The sequence below is a fragment of the Anser anser genome (genome assembly GCF_964211835.1).
Source record: "Anser anser genome assembly, chromosome: 3".
NCBI classification, from domain to species: domain Eukaryota; kingdom Metazoa; phylum Chordata; class Aves; order Anseriformes; family Anatidae; genus Anser; species Anser anser.
Genome location: NC_139722.1, coordinates 1,448,441 through 1,475,405, shown reverse-complemented (window position 1 = coordinate 1,475,405; position 26,965 = coordinate 1,448,441). Strand labels below are relative to the sequence as shown.

Sequence of the window (26,965 nt, the reverse complement as noted above, 5' to 3'; positions counted from 1 at the left end):
ACGTCCCCGGGCCTCTTCTCTTCCAGAGCATGAGGCATTTGGGGACTGGGCCTTCGGGGTTTAAGGCCCGGCTGAGGATGTGTGAGCTCATCGTGCTGCAAAGAGCCACCAACACCACGCTTGTCCTGATGGCCACAGTCCTAAAAACTCTGCTTTGGTCAGACTAGCCAGTAAAGTGACTCTACTAAAACCAGAGAATTTGGGAAAGGCAGTTATGGAACGAGCTGCTGCAAAGATTAAACCAAACCCGAACCCCAAACCTTTCTCCACCTTCCGCTGGGAAGTTACCGGGTAGCTCTCAATGCAAACACAACTGGTGTTGGACACGAGGACGGGATGCTCCTAGCAGAAAGGAGAATTCGGCACCATGCACAGGGATGGGAGAGGTGGTGGCAGGACCCCTGAAGAGGGAGGACACGTCCCCAGCAGAGGGACCCCAGGAGGAGCAGCGCTGCCCTGCATCAGGTGGCCGAGCTTCTGCATCCCAGTATGATCCTTATGGGTCCCTTCCAACTCAGGATATTCTATGATTCTGTAAATCTAGGATTATTTTTTATTATTATTTTTTTTTTTTTGGCACAAGTAATTTCCCACCGTTAGCATCCACCAGGAGTCAGCTGCCAGCAACCGCTGGAGACGCAAACCCTGAGCAGGAAAAAATGCGATGGAAAACCTTCCTTTTCCTGTATTTTTAAGAGAACCACCTGTATTTTTAGGAGAACGGGGGACATCCTGGTGCTGCCTGTCCGAGGGAGGGAGAAGAGCTGGGAGACGCAGGATGTGGCCGGGGGGGGATTCAGGGCATTCAGCGAGCCCAGCTGGACACAGCTTTGCGGAAGGTTTTGACTGATTTTGTTCTTTCCACAGCAAAATGCAAATTTGAGTCAATCAGAATGATTTGCCCCACTGTGCTGCCCCCACCAAGCTGTTTCAAATGGTTCAAAAAAGCAAATACAGAGGAGAGGGAGAGATCCACGCTGAACCATTATGTTTTCATATTTTTAAGCCACTTCAGTGCTGTTATGAGACATTTTCTCTTGAAATCTTATTTTAAAACTTTCTTTAAAAGTTAAAAAAATCCTTAAAAAGAAACTAGAAATGATGGGTGCAATAAAATGAATGATTTTGTCTTGGGGCTGAATAAAATTGCCGCTCGTTTGAAGGGAAAATTGTAGTTATAAAGTGAAACCAAATTCACACTGCAAACGAAACTCTGACTTTTAATGGTAAAGAAAATTACTCAGTGGAATAGTTCACTGAAGGACTGCTGGTTCCTCTGTCACTGGACATTTTAAAATATTTGTATTTGTATTTGTATTGTTTTTTTATTTTTATTTTTATTTATTTTATTTTATTTTTATTTTTATTTTTATTTTTATTTTTATTTTTATTTTTATTTTTATTTTTATTTTTATTTTTATTTTTATTTTTATTTTTATTTTTATTTATTTATTTTTATTTTTATTTTTATCTTTGCTTTTATTTTATTTGCTCCCCTGCCAGCTACCAATAATTTCTGAGGTGTCCCAGAGCCCCTTGTTGATGGCCGTATTACGCGACCACGAAACCCCTCCTGGCTTTGCAGCTCTTGGGTCTTTCGGTCAGTAACGCTATTATTAGGGCTGGGCAGCAAAGAAAAAGAGAAGCCTTTTTCAGCCCTTTCCCTGTGTTTGGTTCCAGATGGTGACACTGAACTGGACCCACCTGGAGCCCTGCGGCACAGGGGTCCCGAAGTGCAGGGGTCCCAAAATTTGGGGTCCCACAGCACGGGGGGGTCCAGCGGCACAGGGTCCCTGGGCACCTGCCCCCCACGTCCCTGCCCTCCTGCTGCGGTGCCGGAGCCGTGCCCACGCAGAGGACACACGCCTCCGGGACCATGGGTTGAGGGAATTCCTCCTCCTCGTAGAGCGGAGTCCGGCAGTGGTTTGGAGACAAATTTGTGAGTTTTGACTCTCCTGGAGTTGCCATGGAGACTGCATGGGAGAAGGGACCGAAATCCTGATGAAAGCCCAAAAAACGAGCTTGCACCCTCACCTCCCGGCTCCTGCTTGAGCAGGCGAGACCTGGGGCTAAACCATCCCCAAAATGAAGGGGCAATAAAGGGATGTGGCATTTCTGCCCAAAGCAAGCCCCAAAAGGTCTGTGGGTGCACGCACGTGGCTTGCAGCCTGCAGAATGTGGGGGATTCCTCCTCTTACCCCAGGGGGACCCATACCCAGCTAAAACACAATGCAGAGGAGACGTGGGCTTCAGGACCTCCGAGGGGAGGTGATGAGCACAGGTTACCCAGCACACCAGCACGGGCTGGGGAAGGTTGATTTTCTCCAGGGACCACCAGTGAGCAGCACGTGGCTTGTTCAGAGGGGAAGGAGAGCAGAAAATTTCGTCCACCCTCTGCACTGCTCCACCAGGCACCTGGCCAGGCCCCCGGGTGCCCGATTGTGCAGGTGCCTCCTTGTTCCTAGGTCAGTTCATTCTAAAATTTCATCATTTTCGGCATCGAGGAGTTACCTGGACCTAATTTCCACCCGTCGATATTTCCTCTCTTCCCCTGTGACACCGTGAGTTGGGAATACGGGATTTTCTTCCTTCAGAGGTTCGACACCAACAACACCAGGAGGTGCCTTCTCCAGCCCTGAAATCACCGCCGCATCCTGGGGCTGTGCTGCCTCTGCTCCCCTGCCCCTCCTCAGGACTTCTTCCCATTCATTTTATCAGTTTCATTCCCTCTCCCCCCCCGAGAAGTCACCTCGTGTCTCTGCTGATGAAGCTCCCTTGTGCTGAGCCTAGGAACCCGCTTATAAAGGGTCAGGAAAGTCTTGTGTCTAGCAGGGAGGGAGGCAGAAATTTTACTTTTTTTTTTTTTTATCAAGACACCAGTGTTTTTATACACAGGAAGATCAAAAGTAGCTGTATTTCCAAGTGTGTTATAAAACTCAGTCTCCATGGTAGACAGCTCCCATGAGGTGCATCAGCCAGACCTGGGGAGCTCTGGATGAGGGGTGCACACCCAGATCGGGCCATTTTTCTTATCCCAGATTTCCCCAGAGAGGCACAAAGAGTGGGACTTCACGTTTCTCGTGCACTATCAGGGTCGGATAAAAGCAGCGTTGGGGTCACGGCAAAATGCTGTGAACGCAGAGCATTGCAGACAACCAGTGCAACCAGCAGCAGGACACTTTCAGGCCATTTCTGAACTGCGCACAAGCAATTGCACAAAAGCAAATGCAGACAGGCGGGTAGATAACCTCGGGAAGGGGGCCGTGACCTACCTGGATGGCTGAGTTGTTGTCATCTATGAGCGTATCCGTCACCTCCACGTGCCCTTCCTCCACCACCTTCTGCAGGACCATGCGGAACGTGCCGATGAGCCTACGGAGCAGAGCAAAGTCAGGCGAGCTGCAGCGAGCACCCGCCAGAATTCATTTTTAATGGGAAAGGGAAAAAATGGGAAAATTTTAATTGCTGTAGGCGATGCTGAGCCTGCTTCTTTTTTTTATTATTATTATTTTTTATTTTTATTTGAGCGTGAGGCTGGGCTAGAGAACTCCTGGAAAGCCTTCCAGTATGAACCATCCTGAGATCCTTCGATATTACCCTTTATCCTACAATATTGCCATTACTGCTGTGATCTGTAGGGTTCAGGACACCTTTGTGCCCAGTCTCTGCGTGGCTGTCACACCTCCTGCAGCAGCTGACAGCCTGCCCCGAGCCAGCAGCACAGGTCCCAGAGCCACAGGGGCTCGTGGCTGAAGGTAGACACGTGCGGCAGGCGTGGAGCAATAATACACTGTGCAATAATACAATGCAATAATACACTTCCCAAGCTGTTCCCACTCCTGTGCTCGAGGGCTCTCATCTGTCCCCACCGGACCCGCTGGCTCCCACCACGGGCTGCAAGAAACGCCGAGGCTGATGTAGGGCATACAACAAGCACCGAGGCTGATGCAGGGCGTACAACACCTCCCGACCACCGTGGATCCTTCTCCCCAAGCGTCGCACCAGCACCTGAGCCCCCCGACTGCAGACACCTCGTCGCTCTTTGTGGCTCCTGCCCAGGCTCTTTGCGCCCCGCTGCTCTCGCAGCCAGGAGTGCAGCACCGTGCACTAAAAGCAGCCCTGCTAGTTAAATTAAAAGCCCAAGAGGATGCCACGGGGAGCAGAGAAGCCTGGCGCTCGCTAATAAAAGCCATTACTTATTCGCCAGCTCATGGCTTGTCAAGGAGCTGTGGCTTTATGTTCTCCGTGTGCTGGTGCGGCACCAGAGGGACCTGTGCAGACCGGGCTGAGTCAGCCCGAGGAAAGAGCCAGCTGTGAGTAAACAAGTGGCTCCCGACACGGAAAAAGCCCTGAAAAGGTGAAAGTGGAGCTGCCTTACACCACTGGCCTCGCATGGCACCTCCAGCGCCACGATCCCAGGTGACAGAGGTGGTGCACCAGGAACATTTCTGCAGTACTCTGCTCCAGCAAGGAAGCAGCTGCTGACAAAACCGCTTTCTTGTGAACCTCGAGGCATCCCTGTGACGCTGATTTATCAAGATAAGATATCAGAGAGGAACTGCCCGTGCTGTGTGTGGGCCACGGAGGGCGCTTCTGCCCCTGTGCAGCCCAAGCACCGATGCTGTGTCCAGGCTGACCTGGGATGGAGCTGCCCAGAGCCCCAGGGGTGTCTGACCAGAAAACAAGCTGTGCCATGTAGTTACTCAATTTCCCACCCCTCGCCAAGTGACCTGCTGGGGGGGACATTAATAAACCACCTGAGAAAGAACAGAAAAATGACCTTTCTGTGGCTCAACCACTTACCCAGCCCTGGCTTGCAGCAGCAGCAGGGGGACCCCGCTGCAGGGTGCCGTGGCGGTGCGTGATGCTCCAGGAGCAGAGGGCAGCACAGGGCAGGGCTGTTCCTGTGTGCCGCGCTCCCACCCACCCGTGAGCACCCTGCAGGACCTGCACCTCCCCGCCCCAGCTCCCTGGTGCACCCCCAAGACGCCAGGTTGATCACAAACTCCTTTTCTCCAAGCGTTCCCCATTGCTGCACACATGAATAATGCAGCACCGCTTCCCACCGAGACCCGCGTCTTCTCAGGGATGCACTTATCAGGGGAAAAATGCCGTATCAGCCTGGATTTCAGGGTTTGCTAAATAATGAGGTTTGCTGTTTGCAAGAGAAGCTGCTCTCTGTTGCTTTGGAAAGGCTTCTGCTAGAGATGTCTTCATCTCTCAAACCTCATCACAGGCTGTGCTGGGGGGCTCTGGAGGGCTGTCCCCTGGGCTGGCTGGATCCATGTCAGCAGGTAGCTGCTCAAAGTCAGTTTGGAGGGCTTCTCTTGTGGCCTGAGCTCTAAATCAGGTTATTTCAGTACGGTTGCTTACTAGGGAAGTTTATTTGTGAAGGTTTCTAGGCTCGGCTGGCAGCTCACTGTGCAGTTCGTGTTCCTGCATGTTTGTAGCTGCTGGTATTTAACCTGCTGGCACAAAATGCAGCCCCTTGGCGATGCTGCACAGCCCTAAGGTGCAGGGCTGGTGCACATGGCAGAGGTGTCTGTAAGCGGAAACACCCCCAGAGGGGTGGGGAAGTCCCGGAAAGTCCTTACTAGCGTGGAGGGAAATGAGCTGCAGCTACTTGGAGGCAGCCGGGGAACCTGCCCTGGGCTCCGGCTGCCTCCACCGCCCTCTCCAGCATCCTCGGGCTGGTGGAGGCAGGAGAAACAAAGTGCGACTGCAGCTCCTCATTCCTGGACATTTCTGCTTCCCACGTACACTGCAGCGAGCGCTCTGAAGTGGTTTCAAGCTGCCTTGGCTTGTTTTAGTTGCAGAGGGGTGGGAACGTGCCCGTGCCCAGCTCTTACCACCTGGACATCTGCTTCCCGTCTGAAATCCCCTGCAGCCCAGGGCTCACAGCTGCTGCTGCTCCAACAACAAAGCAGTTGTGTTTTGTCTTGTGTTTTTTTTGGTTTTTTTACTTAATTTTTCCGAAGGAATCTCACACCGGGATGGAGCTTTTCGTTCAAGGGTCACTACGTCTGGCTGTGCAGAAGGGACCTCCTGCGGTGAGCACCACCAGCTCCGGATGAGGCTGGCCATTGGCTTTGTCCTGCCAAACCTCAAAACCTTCCGTGGATGCTGACCCCTCCCCCCCCCCATATCCATCCTTCCATGGATGCTGATTCTGCTTCCTCTACGACCTTCCTTGCTGGTGGGACAGGGCAGGCTGCTCTTAAAAAGCGTGGTTCAGACAAATAGCAGTGGCAAAGCGCGTGCGCTTCCCTGGTGCTTTGTGGGGAACAAACCCCTACAGCAGGCAGCTGCGAGAGGCCCCAGCTCTGCCCATCTCGTGTCTTAACACCAACATCATTTTGGGACAGGGCACAGCCTGGGGGTGTCCCCAGTGCTGCTTGGGCCGTGCCAGGAGGGCTCAGGGCTTTAGGGCATGGCAGCAGCCAGACGCTTGTGCTGCAGCTCTCCCTGAGAGCGTGTTTGGATCCATCGCTGTCAAAATGCATCTTAAGAAGAGTGGGAAAAGAGCCCGGGAGGCCAACAAGGAGCAAACATCTCCAGGAGGCGCTTCGCAAGCAGCCCTCTGCGTCCCGCTGGGCTCCAGGGGGAACAGTTGAGAAGAGCGAAGCGGCCCCGCAGACCTCATCTGACACGTCCGAGTGTCGGGTTCCTCATGCAGGGGGTGAGGACGCGGGCTCAGCACCCATCCAGCCCCCCTCCCAGCATCACAAGGACTGGTGACATGCAGTCAGAAGTCGTCCAGAGCGTGGTTGTGGATGGGGAGACCCCAGAGTCACAGGGGAGACATCTCTGCCCCCAAGCAGGCAGTGGGAACATCCCGGGCAGCAGGACCCGGCTGCAGCAGAGAGCAGAGGGCTCCTGAGCCCCCAGACCCACCTGAAGCTGCCACCCCCCTTCTTCTGTGCCCTGCTGTTGTGCTGCTCCTGTCTGGGACCGAGAGAAATCCGGAGGGGGAGCAACATCATGCCCACCTCCAGCACTTCTCAGCTCCCCCCCCACTGAGCTGCAGCCAAAAAGCACACGAAAGCTGCCTGTGAGTGCTCCTAATTGAGGCTGGAGAAGAGCAGGAGTCTCAGTGCCAGCTCTGGCCCCCTGACAGTTTTTCCCCAGCCGCAATATCCGTATCGTGGCAGCAGGCACCGAGCAGGTGCTCCTGCCTCCGAGCAGGCAGCCACACGTTGGCCCTTGCACCACTTTCTTTCCATGTCTTTGCAGCCCGTTGTGAGCTGTGACTCTGCTCGCAGACCTCAGCCCAGCTCATGTCTGGGAAGGACCAGAAAGATGCACCCACGTCAGGCTTGGGGCGGTGGTCTCCTTCCTTGGCCCCCTCCCAGCCCACGTCTCCAGCAAGAGCCAAGCCAGAGGGGATCAAATATTCAGCACTTGTCTGCGCCGCCTTTCACTTCCGAGCCTTTCATAATTCATCGAGTGCCCTGCTCCCTTCCCTGGCATTTCTGCTGATGGAAAGAGAGAGGGAGTTTTTCTGGGTCACTCGTAATTTTATCAGATTGTTCGAGCATCTTCTGTTACCAGCCCAGCCCGGTTCTGGGCTTGCAGCCCTGGACTGGGGCGGTCTGGGACTGCTGCACATCCCACCACGTGCTGCCCTTTGCTCTTTGCCCTCGTGGCACGTGCCACCTTTCCAATAATCCCTCTGCATGCCATGCCCAGAGCAGTTCAGGACAGACAGTGCCCGGGGGGATGCAGAACCCTGCCAGGCGTTGCCTGCACTGAAGTGCTCACTCCCTCAAAGCAAAGGCTGCAGCACTGAAGCCCGAGATGTTATTAGGCAAAAAAAAAAAAGCTGAAGTCTGTGCAGCTTGGTCCAGTTCTGCCAACAGCATCCTCCAGGCCATGAAGGCTTGTCCCTCCTTCCCTGCTAGCTCAGCCCTTGGATGCCATTTGCTCCCTGGGCAAATTCTGCTCCTGGAACCTGGGAGAGCCTCTGGAATGCAGGTGGACTCTCATCCCTCCCTGTACTCATCCATCCTTCCATCCCTTCATCCATCCCTTCATCCATCCCTTCATCCATCCCTTCATCCATCCATCCATCCATCCATCCATCCATCCATCCATCCATCCATCCATCCTTCTCCTTCACCAGTGCGGGGAGGTGCGCACGGCCGCACGAGGAGCCCTGATCCCCGCAGGGCTCTCCAGGCTGCCATCCTCCCTGGTGACACATCCCTGTCCCCAGTCTCTGCGGGTATCTTAGCACGTGCACGACACCCCCAGCGCCCGCCGTGACAAGATTTGCTGGGTTTTCATTTCTTAGTCAAAATATTGTGTGTCGCCGAGTCAGACACCGTGCCAAGCCTGAGCGCATCCACGTCAGCACCTTTGGCAACCAGGTCTGTAATCGCATCCCCAGCGACTTTCCTGACAGGATCTGTTTCTACAAGACAGGGCTGACTGGCACTCATTATGTTATTCCACTTGTCTTCCAGGGTGAATGAAAATCCATTCATATTTAATGAGAATTTTTGCGAGAGTTTGCTTGGGAAAAAATAAAGTTAATTCACCGAAGCAACTTTTCATATCTGGAGGCTGCTGGGGTGGAGCAGCTGGGGTGTCCTACGTTTCTCTGGGTTATCCAGCCATTAACAAACCAGGAATGATTGCACACACTCACAGGGTAAGCCAATTTACCGTCCACGCAGGCAGGGCGCAGCAGGGTGATGAGGAGGTAAGCGATTTGGGAAGCTTTGGCTGCAGCAGGATGATTACAAAAGAAGCAGCGGTTTGGCTGTGCCGTGAAAAAAGCTCTTCAGGCTGCTTCAGGCTCTGGGCGCACATCATGTAAGCCACAGGAGGGAATGTTTTGCATCTAACAGCATGGCATGAACCCTGTTTTGTACCTAAAGGCACGGCCAGTGGTTGCCACTGCAAGCTCTGCAGCGTCCAAGTGCAGGGGGATGTTCGAGGAGACCCTGCTCACTGATCCCACCAAACTCATTTGGTAGCTCCTGGAAAAGAGGTTGGACATGGACCTGCCTTGGAGGCGAATAACCCCACAGCCCAACAAATGCAATGGAAAATGCAGAGGAAGTGCGGATTTTAGGAAAAAAAAATAAAAAAATAAAAAGTACGGTCCATGGATCGCAAAGGGTAGGGAGCCTGGGCTCTCAGGAGGAAAAATCAGTTTGTACTGATAACCCAGACACATCAGGCAGCTCATCAAGCCCTGTTGGTCAGTGTACATGTCTTCTGGCCCATCAAAAATGCCCACGGTAGGGCTCCTGGCCCAGAGGAAATATCTTGGTGTTCAATAAACTCATGTAGATTTTTATTCCATGAAGATGCCAAATTCAGTTTTGAGCCTGTAAACTTCTGGTATCCACAAGACGTCCTGGGGTCCTCCACAGCCCAGCTGGCTTCGTCTGAAGACTCACTTCATCCTGAGCCTGCCTCTTGATGTCTTCTTTTAAACCTTCACATTTTTCTGCTGGAACAGGGGATGAATAACTGCTGCCTCCCTGGTTTAGCCTGACGGATGTCGGTCTGTTATAGCATAGCATAGCATAGCATAGCACAGCATAGCGCAGTGTAGAATAGTTCACTTGGAAGGGACCTTCAAAGATCAAGTCCAGCTCTCTGACCACTTCAGGGCTAAGCAAAAGTTAGAGCAAGTTATCTCCCCTTCTGAACTGAAGAGGTCTAATTTAATTTACTGTTTAAAAATTAAAATAAAATAAAATAAAATAAAATAAAATAAAATAAAATAAAATAAAATAATTAAAATAAAATAAAATAAAATAAAATAAAATAAAATAAAATAAAATAATTAAAATAAAATAAAATAAAATAAAATAAAATAAAATAATTAAAATAAAATAAAATAAAATAAAATAAAATAAAATAAAAAAAAATAAAATAAAATAAAATAAAATAAAATAAAATAAAATAATAAAATAAAATAAAATAAAATAAAGCAGCTCCAGAGCGTTTGGCCCCTTTTCTGGTCTATTAGATCCATTTCGATCTATTAGATGAAATATTTTGCAAACATTTTGTCTGGGTTAAAAGCACACGGTTTTATTTGCAGAGGTGCAGTTATTTTCTGCCTTTGAGCAATTCTTTGCGCAAAAAGCACATTTTTATGCGTGCGCCCAGGGCTCCACTGGGTGGGACGCAGGCCCCCGGGTGCGACCTCGTGGCGTCCCTGGGACCTGGCACACTGAGGGGGAACTGGGGAGCACCGGTCCTGCTGCCGCACCGCTGATGCTGCAGGGGCTGCCCGCGACGTTTCGGCGCGGCTGGCGGCAGAAAGGTCCCAGCGCTGCAGGCTCCTGCGGTGACTCTGCAGCACGTCACCGTCCGCGGGCGTGCAGAAGCGGTGAGCACCTCGGCGTCCCCAAGTCCCGCTGAGGGCAGCTTCTCACTAAAGGCACAAATCCTGCAGAGACCCGGATTACCGAAGAAGCCGGAGCACGAAGGACAAAACGAAGCTCTATTTTTATCCCAGAGAGCTGTATTAAAAGCCCTTGGTATTAGTCCCTCTGTCTCTTGGCCAGGTAAGGGGAGCCAGCTGCCGCCTGCTCTCCTCGGATCGGCTTTCTGCCGGGGGTGTTATCTGCGTGCCCACCCCGGCATCACCCTTGTCCAGATCTGGTTACTGCTTCTTCTCACCCCGGAGAGGAAAACGGTGACATGCAGCCAGCGGGGAGGAAAACAAACCTCCTCGGAGCAAAAGGCATGAGGTTTCGTGCAGCTTTCTCCATCCTTACGGGATGTCCTGGCTCCAGGCACGGGGAGAACGTGGGGCGCAGAAGAAGCTGCTCCCGGCGGTCCCCCAGGTCAGGGCAGGACCTCCTGTCTTGGGGATCTGCTCTGTGGCTGCTGGACCACTTGGTGTCCTCTGGTGTCTCCCCATCACGGCGTGCGGCCCTGGCTGCTGCCTCCGCTTGCTCCTTGCTTCTCTCTGCATCTCCCACACATGTGGTCCCCTGCCCCAGGTCGCTGGGACGTGGCTCACGGTGTCTTCTACTGCCCGGACACACTCGGGTCCACATCTGGGACCCCACATCACACACCTTCCTCCTGCACATGCTCCCCCCCCAGGGCACTGTGGCATCATAAGCCATGAATTTTCACTCACCCTGGAGATATTTTTTAGGTTTCCCCAGGGGACCAGAAGGAAAAGGGCAAAAATGAATTGTTCTCCTGTAGGAGTTCCTCACTGAGTTCCTACAAATCACTTCACAATGCAGCAGCTGTTTGGTTTCATCACGTGCTTTCCATAACACGATGCGTGGCATCAGATGAAGAATCTCATGCTTTCAGGGTGGGTGCATAAGAATGTTCCTATTTGTCCTTCTCTTGGGCTCTCGGGTGCAGGATTTTAAATCTGCACCTTCTCCAGTGAATTAACCTCCACCAGGATGCAGCACTGTCCCTCATCCACCCACACCAGGGCAGGGTGTCCCCAGGGTGGTTTGGATGGGTCTGGGCTGGAAGGGAGAGTTCCCAGCCCGGCCGTGGTGCTGAGGTAGGGGCAGGGAAGCTGTGGTTCTGTAGTTCTGGCTGTGGACGTGCACTGACACAATTTTATACCTTGGCATGGGGCACCCTGCTTCCGCTTGGTCCCCAACAAGTTGACATTGGGCAGTGTTGACCAAGGAAGAGAAGAGAGTGGTTTGGAGATGGAGAATAAACATCCCAGGGGAAATGTCCTTTGGCCACCGTGGAAGTCAGGAGGTTCTTTACACATTTTTACTGAAGAAACTGCCACCGACCATGGCTGGAGGATGGTATTCCTCATTTAAGGTGCCCTCATTGCCCTCATGAACTGTCTCAAGGCACTGCCCCCTTCTTCGGGCACCCAGCCATGCATTGCCCTGGGGAACGGCTCCCAAGGACAGCCACCAGGCACAAGCCCACAGCCCCTCCGTGGAGCCAGAAGCAATCAGCTGCTGTCAGGGGACCAGGGCCAGGGAAGGATTATCTTACCAGCTAATTAGCTGCATGGTGCTGGCCACAGAGCAGCAGACAAAGGCAAGGCAATAGCCACGAAGCTGCGGCTCGGCACCGGCCCCCTCCATTATTCACGGCAGGCCTGCATCGGGTGTCGTGCCTTTATCTGGGGCTTTGATAAGTTGTGCTAATCAGCTGCACGTGAATTATTCACCACGGCTCGCCTTTCCAAAGCCTGGGGACAGGGCCCTGCTTCTCCCTTCTCCTCTCCCTCCTGGCCAAGATTTGTGTCTGTCTGTCCTCCTCCTCCTGGGACAGAAGGACGGGCTGTGGTTGTGGCCCTGCCTCGGGACCTGGCACTGATGTACTGGTGTGGGCATTTCTCAGCAGGCAGGACATAAATCCACGGCTAATCCCTTTATATTTCTGACTTGGAGCATTCTTCTGCAGGTTGATTCCTGCTGCCGATGCTCAGATCTGAAGCCAGTTCCTTCCACCCCCATTAGGCAGCCTGTAGGCTTGGACCGAGGCTCTGCTGCCATTGCCCCCTTGGGCTCCTGGTGGCCTTCTGCCTCGGGGAACTTCAGGAACTTGTCCACCCCCCGGTCCCAAAACACATGGTCCCAGGGCAGGATGCGTTTTGCTGCTCCCAGCTCTTCCAGAGCCCTCGCCGCTCACTGCGGGTTCAGCTACTCGGAGGGTTACTTGGTCAATGGCAGGTCGTTTCCTGAAACCTCATTTCTCCTTCACGTTGTCTCGGTGGCAGCCCTGATGCCCGTTACTGCTGCCGTTACTGCTGGAGCCCCCGTGCTGTGAGGAGAGGCTGCGAGAGCTGGGGCTGCTCGGCCTGGAGCAGAGGAGGCTCCGGGGGAGCTCCCCCATGGCCGTCAGGACCCGCAGGGAGGTGCGGAGAGGCCGGAGCCGGGCTCTGCTCGGCGGTGCCCAGGGCCGGGCCCGGAGGCCCCGGGCCCAGCCCGGAGCCCCGGCGGCTCCCCCTGCCCCTCAGGCAGCACCGCTGGGCCGGGCGGGCGCCCAGGGGTGCCCCCAGCCCCAGCCATCCCAGGGGGCTATGACAAGGGTCCCCGTCCACCTGCGGTGCCTGCGTGATGGGCCTACCATGCCCAGATTTCAAAGCTCTCCTGGCTTCGTGCTGCGACACAAAGCTGCCACCCTGACCCCAAACCTTCAGCACTTTCCCCAGTTTCTCACCTCCCTGATTTAACACCTCGCTGCTCACCCCGTCTTTTGGTTCCTGTCTGAGGTCTGATATGCTATGACAAGATCGTGCCCGGTTGTAATAACAACGCTAATAGAGGTGCCAGCTCCTTCGAGGTGGTGTCTTTTGGGTGCCTGCCGAGGGGGTTCCCTGCTCCCCACCCCTGCCCTGGGCTGTGCTGTATGGACGGATGGTTTGGGGGCCCCACACAACCAGAGCACCCCGTGCTGGGGCTCCCTTCGCTGCTGGGACACACACACCACTGCAGGGATGCTTCGGGGATCACTTCACCACTGTCTGCAAATGCCAGCACGAGGAAACTGTTTCCAACCTGAAGTGCTTTTTAATTTAGCAGAGAGATGGAACAGGGAATTAAACTCTGGAAAGCTGCTGCGGGGAGCTGGGGATGCTCCGCCACAGAGCATCTTTCTGAGATTAGCCCCGTGCCAGCACCTGAGCCTGGTCCTGATGGTGTCAGGATGCTCCCAGCGCCCACCCCAGGACCACAGCAGGACGATAGCATCCTCCAGCCGGCCTCTGGCCCCAGCAGTACTGGGGACAATAAGCTCCACTTTTGAAGGCAAATGCAGCCCAGAAACAGGGGCAGTAGCTGCTGTTCCAGCCCATAATGATATAAAGCAGGCAAACATGCTGGATAAATATTTCTGTGCGTTGTTCCAGAGGTAGTTTGTGGGTAATCATCACACACAAGCTGGCAGCCCCTGATCCACTGACAGCATTTGTAATGAAGTTGGAATAACAGAGAAATCCCGGCACAGCAAAGCGTTCACGCGGGGTGAATGGAGAGAGCCCGGCTCACCTGGCAGCCATCCTAGGAAAATCATAGAAAATCCTGTATAGGATTCAACAGAAATGCAATTAAAAACTGGAGTGTAATCAATGACATTCGAGGTAGGTTTATGAGGAGACGGAGCATGTCAAAACAAGCTCGGTGTGCTTCTTCAGAGTCATCTTTTTTTTGGTAACTGCGTGAGAGGAATAGGTTTCTACAAAACGTTTGGTTTTACAGTGCCTGCTATCGATGCTACACACTAACAAGAGCAGATTAATGGAGAAACTCTAAAAATAGGATATCAGTTGATAGTCATCGCTGAATGGCAGTGCTATAGTGCAATTTTGCTATTAAACCCCGATGACTACTACATTGGTGACTGACATGTAAAAATGACTTACAAAACAATTTCCAAATAATGAGCACTCAATCACTGGGGAGTGGAGGCAGCCCCGCAGGATGGTGAGGACCTCACAGTGTGCCTGAGCCAACCCAAACGCGCACTCACGGGCCAAAAACACCTCCAAGAAGCAGCACCTCAGGCTGGCAGATCGTGGTCTGCACTCCTGGGAACAGCTCCAAGAAGCTGGTGCATCCACAGCCCTGCAGGAGTTTGCACCACGGAGCGTAACGAAGCAATTACTGCCTGGCTGCGTGAAGGGAGGAGGGAGGTGGGTAAGGTGTGTCCAGCCTGCGCTTTGGAGGGGAGGCGTTGAAAACTGAACACTGGTGGGATAATGAGCTGCAAAGATGATTGGGGATGGTAAAAAAAAAAAAAAAAACCAGGAGCAGCCTTCTCAAAAGCAAGGCAGAGGGATGCTCTGACTACAAAGGCGTGAGAACTTTCAAGGGATGAAAATGCCTGCCAAGAAGCAGGCAGAGGTGCTCCTGGTTTTGGGGGCTGCAGGCACCACGACAGGAGCCCTGCTGCCTCAGCTGTGACTCCTGTGTCCCTGGGGCACTGAGCACAGCGTGGGGCTTTCTCTGTACTGAGGGGGATGAGCTGGTGGGAGCTGGGGTCGGATCCCTGCTCAGTGCAGAGCAGCAAGGGATAAAGGTGACGGTGCTGCTTGGTTCATGCTGAAGATGGGGTCGTAGGGAGCAAGCACCGGCTGAGTGTCCGTGGAAGGCAGAGGTGCAGACCCAAGGCTGCAGCCTGCTCCCTCCTGCACCACCAGCTGCTGCTGAAAGTAAGGCTGATAGGCGTGGGCAGCCCAGGCCCCCATGAGCCAAAGGCAAACTGAGGAAAATAACCAAAGTGATGGGAATGCTAATACTGAAGGTTGTCCTGGGAGTGGAAGTGGCTCTCAGCTGGCTTGATGCAGCTGTATAAGCAGTTCGTCAAAGGAAAAAAGTCACTGATTAATTTGGCTGCTTTATTGGGATATTTATTTTGTGCTGGGTATTTGGAGATTTCTAAGAGAATTTGGTCGCCCAGGGGGAGGAAGGAATTACCCGAGTGATTGCTGGCTCAGCCTCTGATCAGTGCAGCCTGCTGCCATGCCCTGGCTTTTCCTCTTCCCAGGTCCCACAGAGGAACACCAACAGTCCTTTGTTTGCAGACACACGTACTGCACTTTCTACTTCTTAGTGCATCTTTCAAGTGTTTTTTTTTTCAGGTTCAGAGAGAGAGAGAGAGGAGAGGGGATTGCTTCTTTGTGTGCACACCACACTGCTGTCCAGGCGGTAAATGAGGTACGCCCTGAAGCGCAGTTTGATAAGGCAAAACCGTCTGATTCAGCTGGCCTGACTTTGTTTATTTTTGATGGGTGATGAAGATAGGAGGCCTGGAGCCACCATGGCTGGCGGGATGCCCCGTCCCTTCCCATCGTCTGTCTCCAGGCTGGAGCGAGCCTGCCTTGGCCGCAAGTGCCTTGCACCGCGTGGCAGTGACAGTACCCAGGGGACAAAGGTGTTCACACATGCCCTGTGGGCATCGCTCATGAGCCTGGAGACCTCTCCAGCTCCACTGTCTCAGTGTAGGTGCCTTTAGTAAGTGGTCTGAACGTGGCCCAAGGTGGCTCACACCAAGCAGAGCTGGGATCTCCCTGGCCCCCTCCTCTCTCTGCATCTGCCATGCTTCCCCCCCAGCCCAGCCACCATCCCCTGGGGGCTCCTTGCCTTGCTCCTTGAATGGCACAAGTTTTTCAACTCTTCTGCTGCTCAAGCTCCGACTTAAAAGCAAGATGAAGGTAGGTAATCTTTTTTTCTCTTTTTTTTTTTTTTTTTTAATTGTGCGTATTTAGCACGCCTGCCCTGCACACCATCTGGCTCCTCGTTTTTGGGCCGCGAAGCAAGCTTTTGCATGAACGTCTGCGTGCATCTGGGAGATGTTCTGGGGACCCCGCTGAGCCCCAGCTGGGGAAGACACTTTGTTTTCAGAGCGAAAATGTTTGCCACTGTGTTTTTTGCTACAACAAATCCTTTCAGCAACGTGTGTTCCTCCAGAGAGCCAGACCCAAGCAACGTCCAACCACAGGCAAACCAACAGCAACATCCAACATCCAGCCACGAGCCCAAGCCCTTCCTTGGCTGCAGAAGGGTTTATAAAGACAAGGCACCAGGGAGGACAGTTGGGAGTGACAGCAAACCCCAGGACACGCCACGGCTGGGTTACACCTCGCAGTAAGGGGGGGCTCAGCGCCTGGCCCCACTGCACACACAAGAAATGGATTCACGGTGACTGCCCCTGTCCGTGGGCACCAGCACCTGCACGTCACCCAGGTCCCCTCCTTCTGTCCACCAGTTCTCAAACCTTCTTCCTCTTCCCATTCCTAGGCTCACCGTGAAGTCCTGGCTTCTATTTCTGAAGCCAAAGCTCGTGGGAGAGGAAAGGGCCTGGCTATGGGATGAGCACAGCAGCAGGACAAGCCCTGCAGAACCTCTCCTTGGCTGCCCATCAGCTGTCTGTTAATGCAGTCTGCAAACCTTGAAAAAAAAGGATCTTTTTTTTGTTTTTTCCCTCTATAATATCAGCGTAAATGTTCTGTAGGACAACCCACATCTCATTCATGTTTTTGTGAAACGCTCCCGTATTTTTGCAGTGACAGCATGGAAAAATGTATGAAAAACACTAAGGCTGACAGAGAGGACAAACTTTTCCTCTCTTGTGTTCATTATCAATGTGTGGGCAAAACTTTAACTGGAATAAACCTTAAAAAAAAAAACCCTCATAACATCGCACATAATGCATAAGTCCTGACAACGACCATATCCAGGTGAAAACAAATTAAAACAAATAGTAAGATAAATAACCAAGTGCAGAATTTGCAAAGCCGGAGAGACGCTTTCAGGTATCAACTTCCACCTTGTTAACTTACTAAAGAAACTTCCACCTTTTTAACTTACAAAAATATTTAATTTTCTCTTAAACACATGCAAAGCGTACTGAACCAGACGGCAGCACCTTCACAAAACCATGGTGTAGACGTGGCTGCGACCACAACTGAATTGTTGGGTGCTAGCAGCTGCACTCACAAGCTGTGTTATTTCACAAAACATTTGGGCTTCCTTGCCCAACCCAGGAAACACCACCGACCTCTTCGTCACCCTCCGGCCCCCAAACCCACGAGGGATGTGGCCCCAGCTCAAGCAGGATGGTGGGAGGGAAGGGCAGCCCCGCTCTCACCTGTTGGTGAAGACCTTGCTGTAGTTGAAGACCTGGATCTCCAGGATCTCGTTCCCATCGACGTTGCTTGCAACCGGCCAGCGGAAGGTCTGGGGAGGAAGGACGGGGAGATGTCAGGCTGGCGACAGGGAGAGGCGGCAGAGGTGATGAGGATGGGGCTGGGAGGGCCACGGGGGGATGCTGAGCACCCCTTCTGCCCAGCAAAAGGCAGGGCTGTCTCACAGGAGGCTTGCTAACCATGTGTCCTGGAGCCAAATATATCTATATCTATATCTATATCTATATCTATATCTATATCTATATCTATATCTATATCTATATCTATATCTATATCTATATCTATATCTATATCTATATATCTATATCTATATCTATATCTACATAGATATAAATATAGATAGATTAGATATAGATGGATTAGATATAGATGGATATAGATTTGGATTAGATATAGATATATTTGGGTTATAGATATAGATATATTTGGGTTTCAATTTTTTTGCTTTTTTTTCCTCCCCAAGCTAAGGAATCACCCTGCCAGGCCAAACCACCCGAGCTTCCCTCATTTTCCAAGTCTCGCATCCCTTGCAGCCTCCCATGTCCGAGCAGAGCCCCAGCCGAGCTGCCCTCGGTGCCTCGGGGGCAGCAGCACCAGCAAACGGGGATGCGGCAGCGGGACCGAGCCCCGCACCGCTGCAGGGCTGCATTCAGAGCCTGGAAGGGAAAGTGCTGGCCAAGCAGCTTCACAGGAAGATGTTTGCGACTCTTCAGAAACATTCAAATGCTTATCTCCGAAGCTAATTTTTTCCCTTTTATGTTTCCTGCAGTGAGTCAAGGAAGCAAATATAAAAACATCCAGAAATAGGGGAAAAAAAAAAAAAAAAAGAGAAATGGCCTCACGACATCGCTTTGCTTCCCACAGGGATGGGGAGCAAGGCCCCGTGCTCAGGACCTGTGCCAGGGCTCCGGCACCCACCGGAGTGGGGCAGTCAGGCTTTTGGATAAAGTGCCCCAGAACGTCTTCCTTGGGCACATCACTGTCCACAGACCAAATTTTGGGGAGGAACTGGAACGAGCATCCCCCTGTCCTGAACGCACATGGGTGAGTCCCTGCCCCATGTTCCTGGGCTGTGGGGTCGGGGACCCAGCTGCCCCTTGCCCTCTGGGTTTTTGCAGCCCCAGCACGGGCGAGCCCTCCGAGCATCCCCGCTGAGCCTTGCTGAGAGCCCTCCATGCCACGCAGCCTGTTGGGGGATGTTCACACCACAGCCAGCGAGCAAATGCCAAAGCCCTGCACCTGGGAGAGCAGCAAAGCACAGGGACGAGCCCCAGTCTGCTGCTCTCTGCAGCTCCACTCCTCTTCCCAGCATTATTCGTGCCCTGCTGCACACCACGGCGCTGTGCTCTGTGCTGGAAGAGGTCTCCAGCCCCGGGAGGAGAAGCAGCCGTGTGTCCAGCTCTCCAGCTCTGCAGGCTGTTTCCAGAGGGACCCCCACCCGCAGCCACGCACGCAGCCTGCTAACTGCTGGCGGTCTGCCTCAAACCCTGGGGAATGCGATTCAGTAAAGGAGAGCGCCCTGCTCTGAAAGTTGTCCACAACCCCCCAAAAACCACCAGCAGGACAAGGAACGTCACCCAGATCCCCAACCACAGAGAGCTGTGACATCTTCCCCAGCACGGGGACGACCCGTGCCCTGCCCATCCACACTCCTTCTCCTCCTGGTTTTATCCCCGTGCGTGGAAAACTGATCCAGATGATTTGGGGTATTCAGCCCTGCTCCCTCTTCTTCTTACAGATGCACCATCCCATGCCCTGGGGCATCCTGCAGCAAAACGTGGCCATCGCTCCCCCAAGGATGCTGTGCTCTAAGCCTTAGGAAGAATTTTATATATATATATATATATATTTTTAAGCCTGGAAAGGATTATTATAGTCACTCACTGACCTCTAATACAACCCAGACCACGGATTTTTTTTGTGTTTTACTCAGAGGCTCCTAAATCAGAGATGCCCTGTGCCTCACTCATAACAAATAACAAACAGGGGAAAAAAAAAAGACACACCAGAATTCAATCAGCAATTAATTACCCTTCCAGATAAGTGGCTTCTACAGCTGGTTACCTTCAGTAGTAAATATTTGCAGGGTATTTCTGCCTTGAACCTGCAGGTGTCAAGGCTGCAGTGGGATGTGGGGAAGGGCTGCCCCCTGCTCTCTGCCCCCCAAACCCCATGAGCAGACCCCGTTAACACAGACCCAGAGCACATCTATCCCCACCATCCATCACCGTGACACCTCCCAGAGCTGGGGCTGCTCCCCGAGCTCCCCCCCTGCTTTCCTTGCGCTCCCTCCTTCCCCAGCTGGCTGGCAGGTGATTCTCCTCGCTGGTTTGTTGTTAGAAGTCTTATCAAAAGCCCTGTGCAAAGCCAAGCGAGTGATGTCTGCTGGGTCAGTTTTATCTGTTTTATTAACAAAGGGAAAAAAAAAAAGAAAAAAAAAAAGAAGAAAAAAAAGGTTTCTTCTCCCCTTGGAGCAGAAACCACTCGGGGTGCACGTGGGATGTCACGATGTGACTGTTCCTGGTTATGTGAAACAGCCACAGCGCCGCGGCCACCCTGCGGAATAGCCAGCAGCTTTTCTTCCCCAGGCTCTGGAGAGGCCCAGGTTCTGCATAATTCATTAAGCCATGAATAAAAATAATTGCAAAAAAGAAACGGGAGGAAAACAAACAAAAAGGAAACCACTGGGGCAGCCCAAATCCAGCCTGGTGGTGGGATTCGCGAATGCTAAGCGGGGGCGGGGAAGCTGATGTGCTCTTCCCTTCCCTGTGAAGGCTCCTGGTGGGGGGACTTCGGGGTGCTGCAGTGAGGCAATAATAAAAATTAATTTAAAAAAGAAGTTGTCATCTGGGCTTGTCGATTACTTGTTATTTGTGTATACCCAGGTGGAAATATTTCTCTCCCGGACTCTCCCATCGGCTAATTGCTGGGGGCAGCCCAGGACCCCCTCGCTGGCTCCAACACCCACGTTCCTGCCCTGGCCATTGCTTCAGCAGCACGAGCAATTAATTAGGGATTTAATGGGGTGGGAGGAAACAAGACTGCACCTATAACACCTTTTGCAGCAGCAGCCCCGTTCCAGCACCCAGAGGAGGCACAGCACCCTCGGTCCGATCCTGCAGGGCTGTGAGCTGCCAACAAGTCACCCGCAGAGCTGGAGGGGTGAGCCCAGGAGCGGGGGCTTGCCTTTCCTGCCAGCAATTATTGACCCCATCCTGCTGGCACTGGGGGGAGCCCAGGCTGGGCTCTGCCCCCAAAACCTGCACTGAGGGCAAAACCCCCCCAGGGTCACATCCAGCAGCTGGGGGTGCCTCGACCTCGGAGCAGCTCGGGGCTGTCGCCCCACAGACACACCCCACACCCAGAACCAGGAAGGAATCTTATTTTCTAACGGTAAAAAAAGCTTTAAATGTGATAAACAGCTTTAAAATCTTCATATTTCTCCTGGGCTCACCTATTCTCCCGCCCCTGGGAATGGGTTGTCTTCTCGGAGAAGCGCAGAACGATCGAAGGAAGCACCCCTTCTCCTCTGAATGCCTATTTCCATTCTGAAAGTGACTTCAGAGCAGCAGCTCTACTCCCTGCCTGTGTGGGTGACCTTATTTCAATCATCTCTGAATATTTTCTCGGTAACCGCCGAGGGCAAAGCTGCATTTTAACACCACGCAGGGCTGGGGCTGCGGTTCCTTCTCGCCCCCCTTCCCAAGCCCCACGCCGGGCTGATCCGTCACCCCGTGGGCCCCCAAAAAGGGATCAATCAGCTTGTCACCACCACGATGCGAGGGCAGGGGACGGGGGCTGGCACCGAGCAAAGATTTGGGACAAGAAGGGCTTCTTCCTTCCTAGGCAAGGGGACGGCGAGCCACGAGCCCGTGGGGTTCCCCCCGTATTTTTTCCTGAAACCTCAGTGCCAACCACACGGGTTGTTTTTTTAATTAACCGTGCCCCACATGCACCAGGGCTGCGTTTGAGGGGAAAGGCAGGCGGAAGGCAGAGCCGTGCTCCCAGGAGCGTCCACACCATGGGGAAGTGCTGCAGGTCTCACACCCCCGACACCCCCAGCCCCACCAGACCGGGGTCCTGTGGTCCATGAGATCCGTTCAGCACCCACCAGAGAAATGCTGGAGCTCATAAAGATGGTGCCAACACGCTTAAATTTGAGTTTTTCACCTGTAACTGCATTTTTTTTCCCCCTCTGTCCTTGCAAGGAGGTATTGCTGCCTTGGGAATCCCTCTGCTCCAGAGGGAGAATGGATATTTTTATGGAAAATCAGTCACGGCAAAGCAAGCCAGGCACGTGAGATGGACCAGGGGGCAGGCACGTCTCCTCTTACCTCGTCAAACCTGGCCTCGTCCTCGCAGCTTTCCAGCACTCGGGTGTAGAAGGAGAGCCCTGCAGAGGGGATGAGGAGACACGGGTTGGTTGTGAGCAGGGCGACGGGGAGAGAAGCCTCTGTGCCGAGCCTTTGGGGTGGCTGCTGAGATCGGCTTCCCCAGGGAATCGTAGGATCGCTGAGGTGTAAAAGCCCTCTGAGGCCATCAGGTCCAGCCATTCACCCAGCGCTGCCAGGGCTACCACGAAACCACGTCCCGGGAGCCCCAGCCTGGTGTTTTTGGCTGCCCTCGTGGGATAACCTCACCCCCCCCATCCCCAAACCGATATTTCTAGTTAATAGCCACTTCATAACGTTGCCTCTTGTGGTGTTATGAAAATGCTAATAATATCTCACTGAATCAAATTGAGTTTTTTTTCTTTTTTTTTTCCTTCCTGGGTAATTAAAGCTGCCTCAGGGCGGGTGCTTTGGGCCAAGCCTACACAGGCAGCCCCTGGAGGCCGGGGCACCCCCATTCCCACTGTGCCACCAGCTTCATTTTACCAAAACTGAGACATCCTGCGGGCACGGCTCTTTGCAGGGAATGCCCCATCCCATAGCTGGGCCCTTTCGGATTTAATCGTTACCCAAGGAGAGGCAGAAAATCCCTTTGCCAGGTGCTGGGAGCAAAGCCAGAAGGTGCACCACACATCCCAAACCACCCTCCCGGTCCCCTGCCATGAATCTTTCCACCCACAAATGGGGGATTTTCTCGAGGACCTCACACCAGCCAGCTCCACCTGCAGGACCAGGGACGGAGCCACCAGGAGCCAGACCCTAAAAGTCCCCAGCTATGGGGTCAGGCACCGTGTGTCGGTGCAGGCAGCGCCTAAGCACCGCTGTGGGCTCCCAGGGGGGGGTGCTGAGCATCCCCATGCACACCAAGATACCAGACCAGGGTAATGAGACGTGCGCAGGTCGGGGGGGGACAATCAGCCACCGGTGGGCACGTGCAGGTTGGAGAAGACACTCCACCCAAGGTGGGCAATCTGCCACCCACCCTATTTGACCTGAGAGCAGGTATTACAGCAAGCGAAGGTGGTGGGAGCCCCTGCCCTATGCCCAGCCAGGAATTGTTTCCTTAAAGTGATGCCATCAGCCACGGTGCCTGGCGTGCTGCGGGGTCTCTGGCTGGTCTCTCATTTACGCACAGCTAATCCAGAGACCTCACCAAGCTCTTCTCCAGCTCCTGTGATCGATTAGCTGACAAGTGCTCTGATTGCACCAGGTTTAAGGGAAAACACTGCGCTAGGGGCAGACCTGTCTCCAGCAGGGGACCGGCACAGCCCTGGGTGCACAACAGCACGAAGAGGGCAGGGAAACGTCCTGCACCCTGCACAGGGGTCTGGGATGCTCTTGTCCCACTGCAGCCCTGGAAAAGCTCAGATCCTGCTGGGAGACAGGAGCTGGCCCCCACAAAATGAGCAGGGTGGGGAAAATTCACCAGCGGACACCTCCGGTGTTCCCCCTCCCACCGTGCTTGTTTGTGCTCCAGCCCCTGGACATTTTTCCGCTCTTCCCTTGAAGCCAGTTTGCAGCGCAAAGATTTGCTTAAAAGCCCAAATTAGCTCACTTCTGAGTCCTCCCTGCAGAATAAAGGGGTGGAAAGCTGGAAAGCTGCAGAGGCAGCGGACGTGGGGCTGTGCAGACCCCTGTGAGCCAGCCTGGGGCACGCACAGGGCACCGACAGCGTGATGGAGTTCAGAACCAGCCCCACACCTCCTAAGAAAGCTGAGGGTCTCAAAAAGACACGGGATTTTGGCTCACACAGCCCGGTCCCCCAGGTACAGGTGGCCCTTTGGTGCCTGGTGAGTCAAGTCCCACGTTGCGGTGGGAGGGGAGCCCCTGATGTTCGGGGTGGGATTTTGGCTATCCCCTTCTCTCCTCCTGGGGGGGACAAGCTGGCAGCTCCTCCTGCAACCGAGAGCAACAACCAGCTCCCGTCCGTGCCTCAGTTTCTCCTATTTGCAAAGCACAACCAGGGCAGCCACCGGGTGCATGGGGCCCCTGGTGTAAGACGAGCAGCCCTGATCTGTTCCCCTCCCACGTCGGACCCTAATCGGAGCCCTTTTATCGGAGCTGTGACTTATTAATCCCCTCCTCGAGCTGGAGCCGAGCAGCATTTCAGAGCACAGCCCGCAGGAACGCACAGAGCAGCCTGTCGCACCGGGTCCGGCTCCTTCCTTAACTCCTTCCCCGCAAAAACTGGGGTCTAACGCTGCCTGTAGAGTCAACGGAGGGTGGCACGAGTCTCCTCCCTCAACTCCTGGGCACCAACCTCAGCTGCCCACCCGGGGATGCTCCCCCGGGGCTGACACTAGGGTCACAGAACCCAGAATGATTGGGGCTGGAGGCACCCCTGGGTGCCCCTGTCCCCCCCCTGCCCCATCAGGGTGCTCAGCCCCAGGTCCCTGGGCTCGGGGAGCTCTCCAAGGAGCAGCCCCCGGCCCCTCTCAGGGCAACACCAACATTGCTGGCCCCAGCCCAGCACAGGGCTGGGAAGCCAACAGGACACCAATAACACAACGTCCCCACACCATCACCCTGCTCCCCATCAATCCTAAATTATCACGGGGCAAGGAGCCAGGCAAGCATCCACAAAGCCCACCGAGAAATGACCGCGAGGTGAGCACGTGAGCCTGTCCAAGCCCCCGGGGCTGCCAACACGTCTGGTCTGAGGCTCTGACGTCCGAATAGCAACCAGCAGCTCAGCTTGCCACTGCTTCTCTCCTTGCTCCTTCCCACCGTGTGCTGCCACCCAGCTCTGGTCCAACGCCAGGGAGCTCCAGCTGGTGGGGCAAATCCTCCTTCCTGCCTTACAGCTGGCAGAGCTCTTGAACAAGGGGTATCTCGGGGAGATCGCCTTCCTACAACGATCGCACAGCTCCTGTATCATGGCACACTGATAACTCCAGCCCATCCATCCGGAGCAGGGTGATGCAGCCCCACACAACAAGGACCTGTCCCAGGTTCGTGCCCCACGTTAGCCAGCACCCCCAGCCCCGTGCTCTCCTGCAGCAGAGAGCTGTGATGTCCTGCATCCACAAAACACCCACAGCTTCTGCCCCCGGACACCCCTGCACGCAGGGCAGGCACCGAGCAGTCTCCTCTTGTCCCCTTTAGGGACCACAAGCAGTTTGGGGCAGGATTTGGGGCTGGGTGTGCTGGATGGCGCTAACACGGCACAAACAGGGCACTTTAAGCTATGGGTCCCTTCATGGGCAAGGCTCGCTGCAGCTTCTGGCACAGACAGAGTGGCACAGGAGGGAACGGGACCAAAGCTCCTCCACCCGCTGGGCGAGGAAAGGGGGCCCGTCCTGCCCCAGCCGTGATGGGGATCACTCCCTAACCCGCCGCTGCCCTTTTAGCCATGGGGTTTTGCCAGCCACAACCTCAGGATCCAGCCCTGCTGGGTCTGGCTGCCAAATGCTTCTCCTCCAGGGCTGAGCTTGCAGAGAACAGCAGCAGCTGGTGTCCTGGCCGTGGACTGCGCTGCCCAGGAGGAGCTGGGGAAAAAAATCATCCCCAGCCGCACATGGCGGTGAGATGGGCAGCACGAGGCCAAGTCCCCGCTGCGCACAGAGGCTGAGTGCAGCAGGCTACCAGGAAAACAGCTCCTAACCTCCTCGGCCACGACACCGAATTTCTTAGAGGCAAAGAAACGCCCACGAGGAGCCCAGCTGGTGGCTCAGCACCACGGGGAAGGAAGCGGGGCCGTGAGGTTTGGTGTCATCCTGCCTGGAGCCAGCGCTGCCCGGCGTGACAGCGGTGGCAATCCTGCACTGTGCCGGGAAATAGGGATGGGAACATGGGATGGGGACAAGGGAGCATCTCCAGGTGGGAGCGTTTTGGGGCTGGGACCATCCTGGGCTTCTCCATCGGTCCAAGGTGCAACCTGTTCCCGGGGGGGTTATCCCTGTGCTGATTTTGGGAGGAAGGGATGGGGCAGGAGTGGCTGTGCTGAGAGCACAGACCCCTGGGGAGGTTTGGCTCCTTTTTCAGCCCCCCTGGGAAGGCTTTGGGGCTGGAGGGGACCCGAGCAGAACCAAAGCTGCAGCCTCAGAAGAAATCCCAGCACGCGGCGGGTCCTGGAGCCAGGCAAGTTCCTCTCCCAGCCCTTCTGGTGACACTGCCCTGGCGGCACCGCTTTGCCACCCGAGCTGTAGCCCTGACCCTAAAAGGGGCCCAGCTCCCCCCAGCTATCCCCTGGGAAGTGGGGTTCACCACCCTAGGACTTCCCCCTCCCTCCCCATTCCCCTCCCCAGGGCAGCAGGGATGGGGGGGGACAGCTCTACAAGGGGGCTCACACCCCCTCGGGGAGGGCTGTGCGACCCCCTGGGTGCGCCCACCATGGGGAAACTGAGGCAGGGGCTCCCGGGCACGGCCCAAGGCGGGACCCTCCCCCCAAAATCCGCCTCCCGCGGCCCCCTCCCCGCTACCTCGGAAAGCCGCCTTGGCGATGCGGTCGGCTCTGCCGCGGAGGCCGGAGACGGTGCGGAGCTGGAGCTGCAGAGCCATGGGGTGCGGAGCGGGGAGACGCGCGGGGATGTGCGGGGAGACGCGCGGAGGCTCTCCACCGGGAGATGCGCAGGGAGATGTGCGGGGGCTCTCCACCGGGAGATGCGCGGGGTGCGGAGCGATGCGCCCAGAGATGCGCGGGGCTGTGCGGGGAGATGTGCGGGGAGATGTGGGGGGAGATGCGCGGGGAGATGCGCGGGGGTCTCCACCGGGAGATGCGCCGGGAGATGCGCGGGGTGCGGAGCGATGCGTCCGGAGATGCGCGGGGCTCTGCGCGGTGCCGTGCGCGGTGCTCGGTGCGGTGCGGTGCGGTGCCCCCTCTCCCTCCCCAGCGCCGAATTAATCCCTTTATTCAGCAGCGGCCCCGCCTGCACGCCCCTCCCCGGGGCTGGAGGTGGTTGAAGGGGGGGGGGGGGGGGGGAAAGGGATGCAGGAACCACCCCCAGAC

General features: G+C 54.6%; 1 protein-coding gene across 3 annotated transcripts in view; it reads right to left on the bottom strand.

Moving 5' to 3' along the window:
- The window catches only part of OTOF (otoferlin), a 77,706-nt gene extending 50,791 nt beyond the window's left edge, over nucleotides 1–26,915 (bottom strand). For all 3 annotated transcript variants that reach the window (XM_083827680.1, XM_083827679.1, XM_083827681.1), the window contains exons 1-4: nucleotides 26,439–26,915; nucleotides 21,961–22,019; nucleotides 17,569–17,657; nucleotides 3,273–3,372 (exon numbers count right to left, since the gene is read on the bottom strand). In XM_083827680.1, the coding sequence (XP_083683806.1) occupies nucleotides 3,273–3,372; nucleotides 17,569–17,657; nucleotides 21,961–22,019; nucleotides 26,439–26,517 (327 nt within the window). In that variant the 5' untranslated portion in view covers nucleotides 26,518–26,915. The remainder of the gene's footprint in view (nucleotides 1–3,272; nucleotides 3,373–17,568; nucleotides 17,658–21,960; nucleotides 22,020–26,438) is intronic.
- Nucleotides 26,916–26,965: the final 50 nt, after the last annotated feature.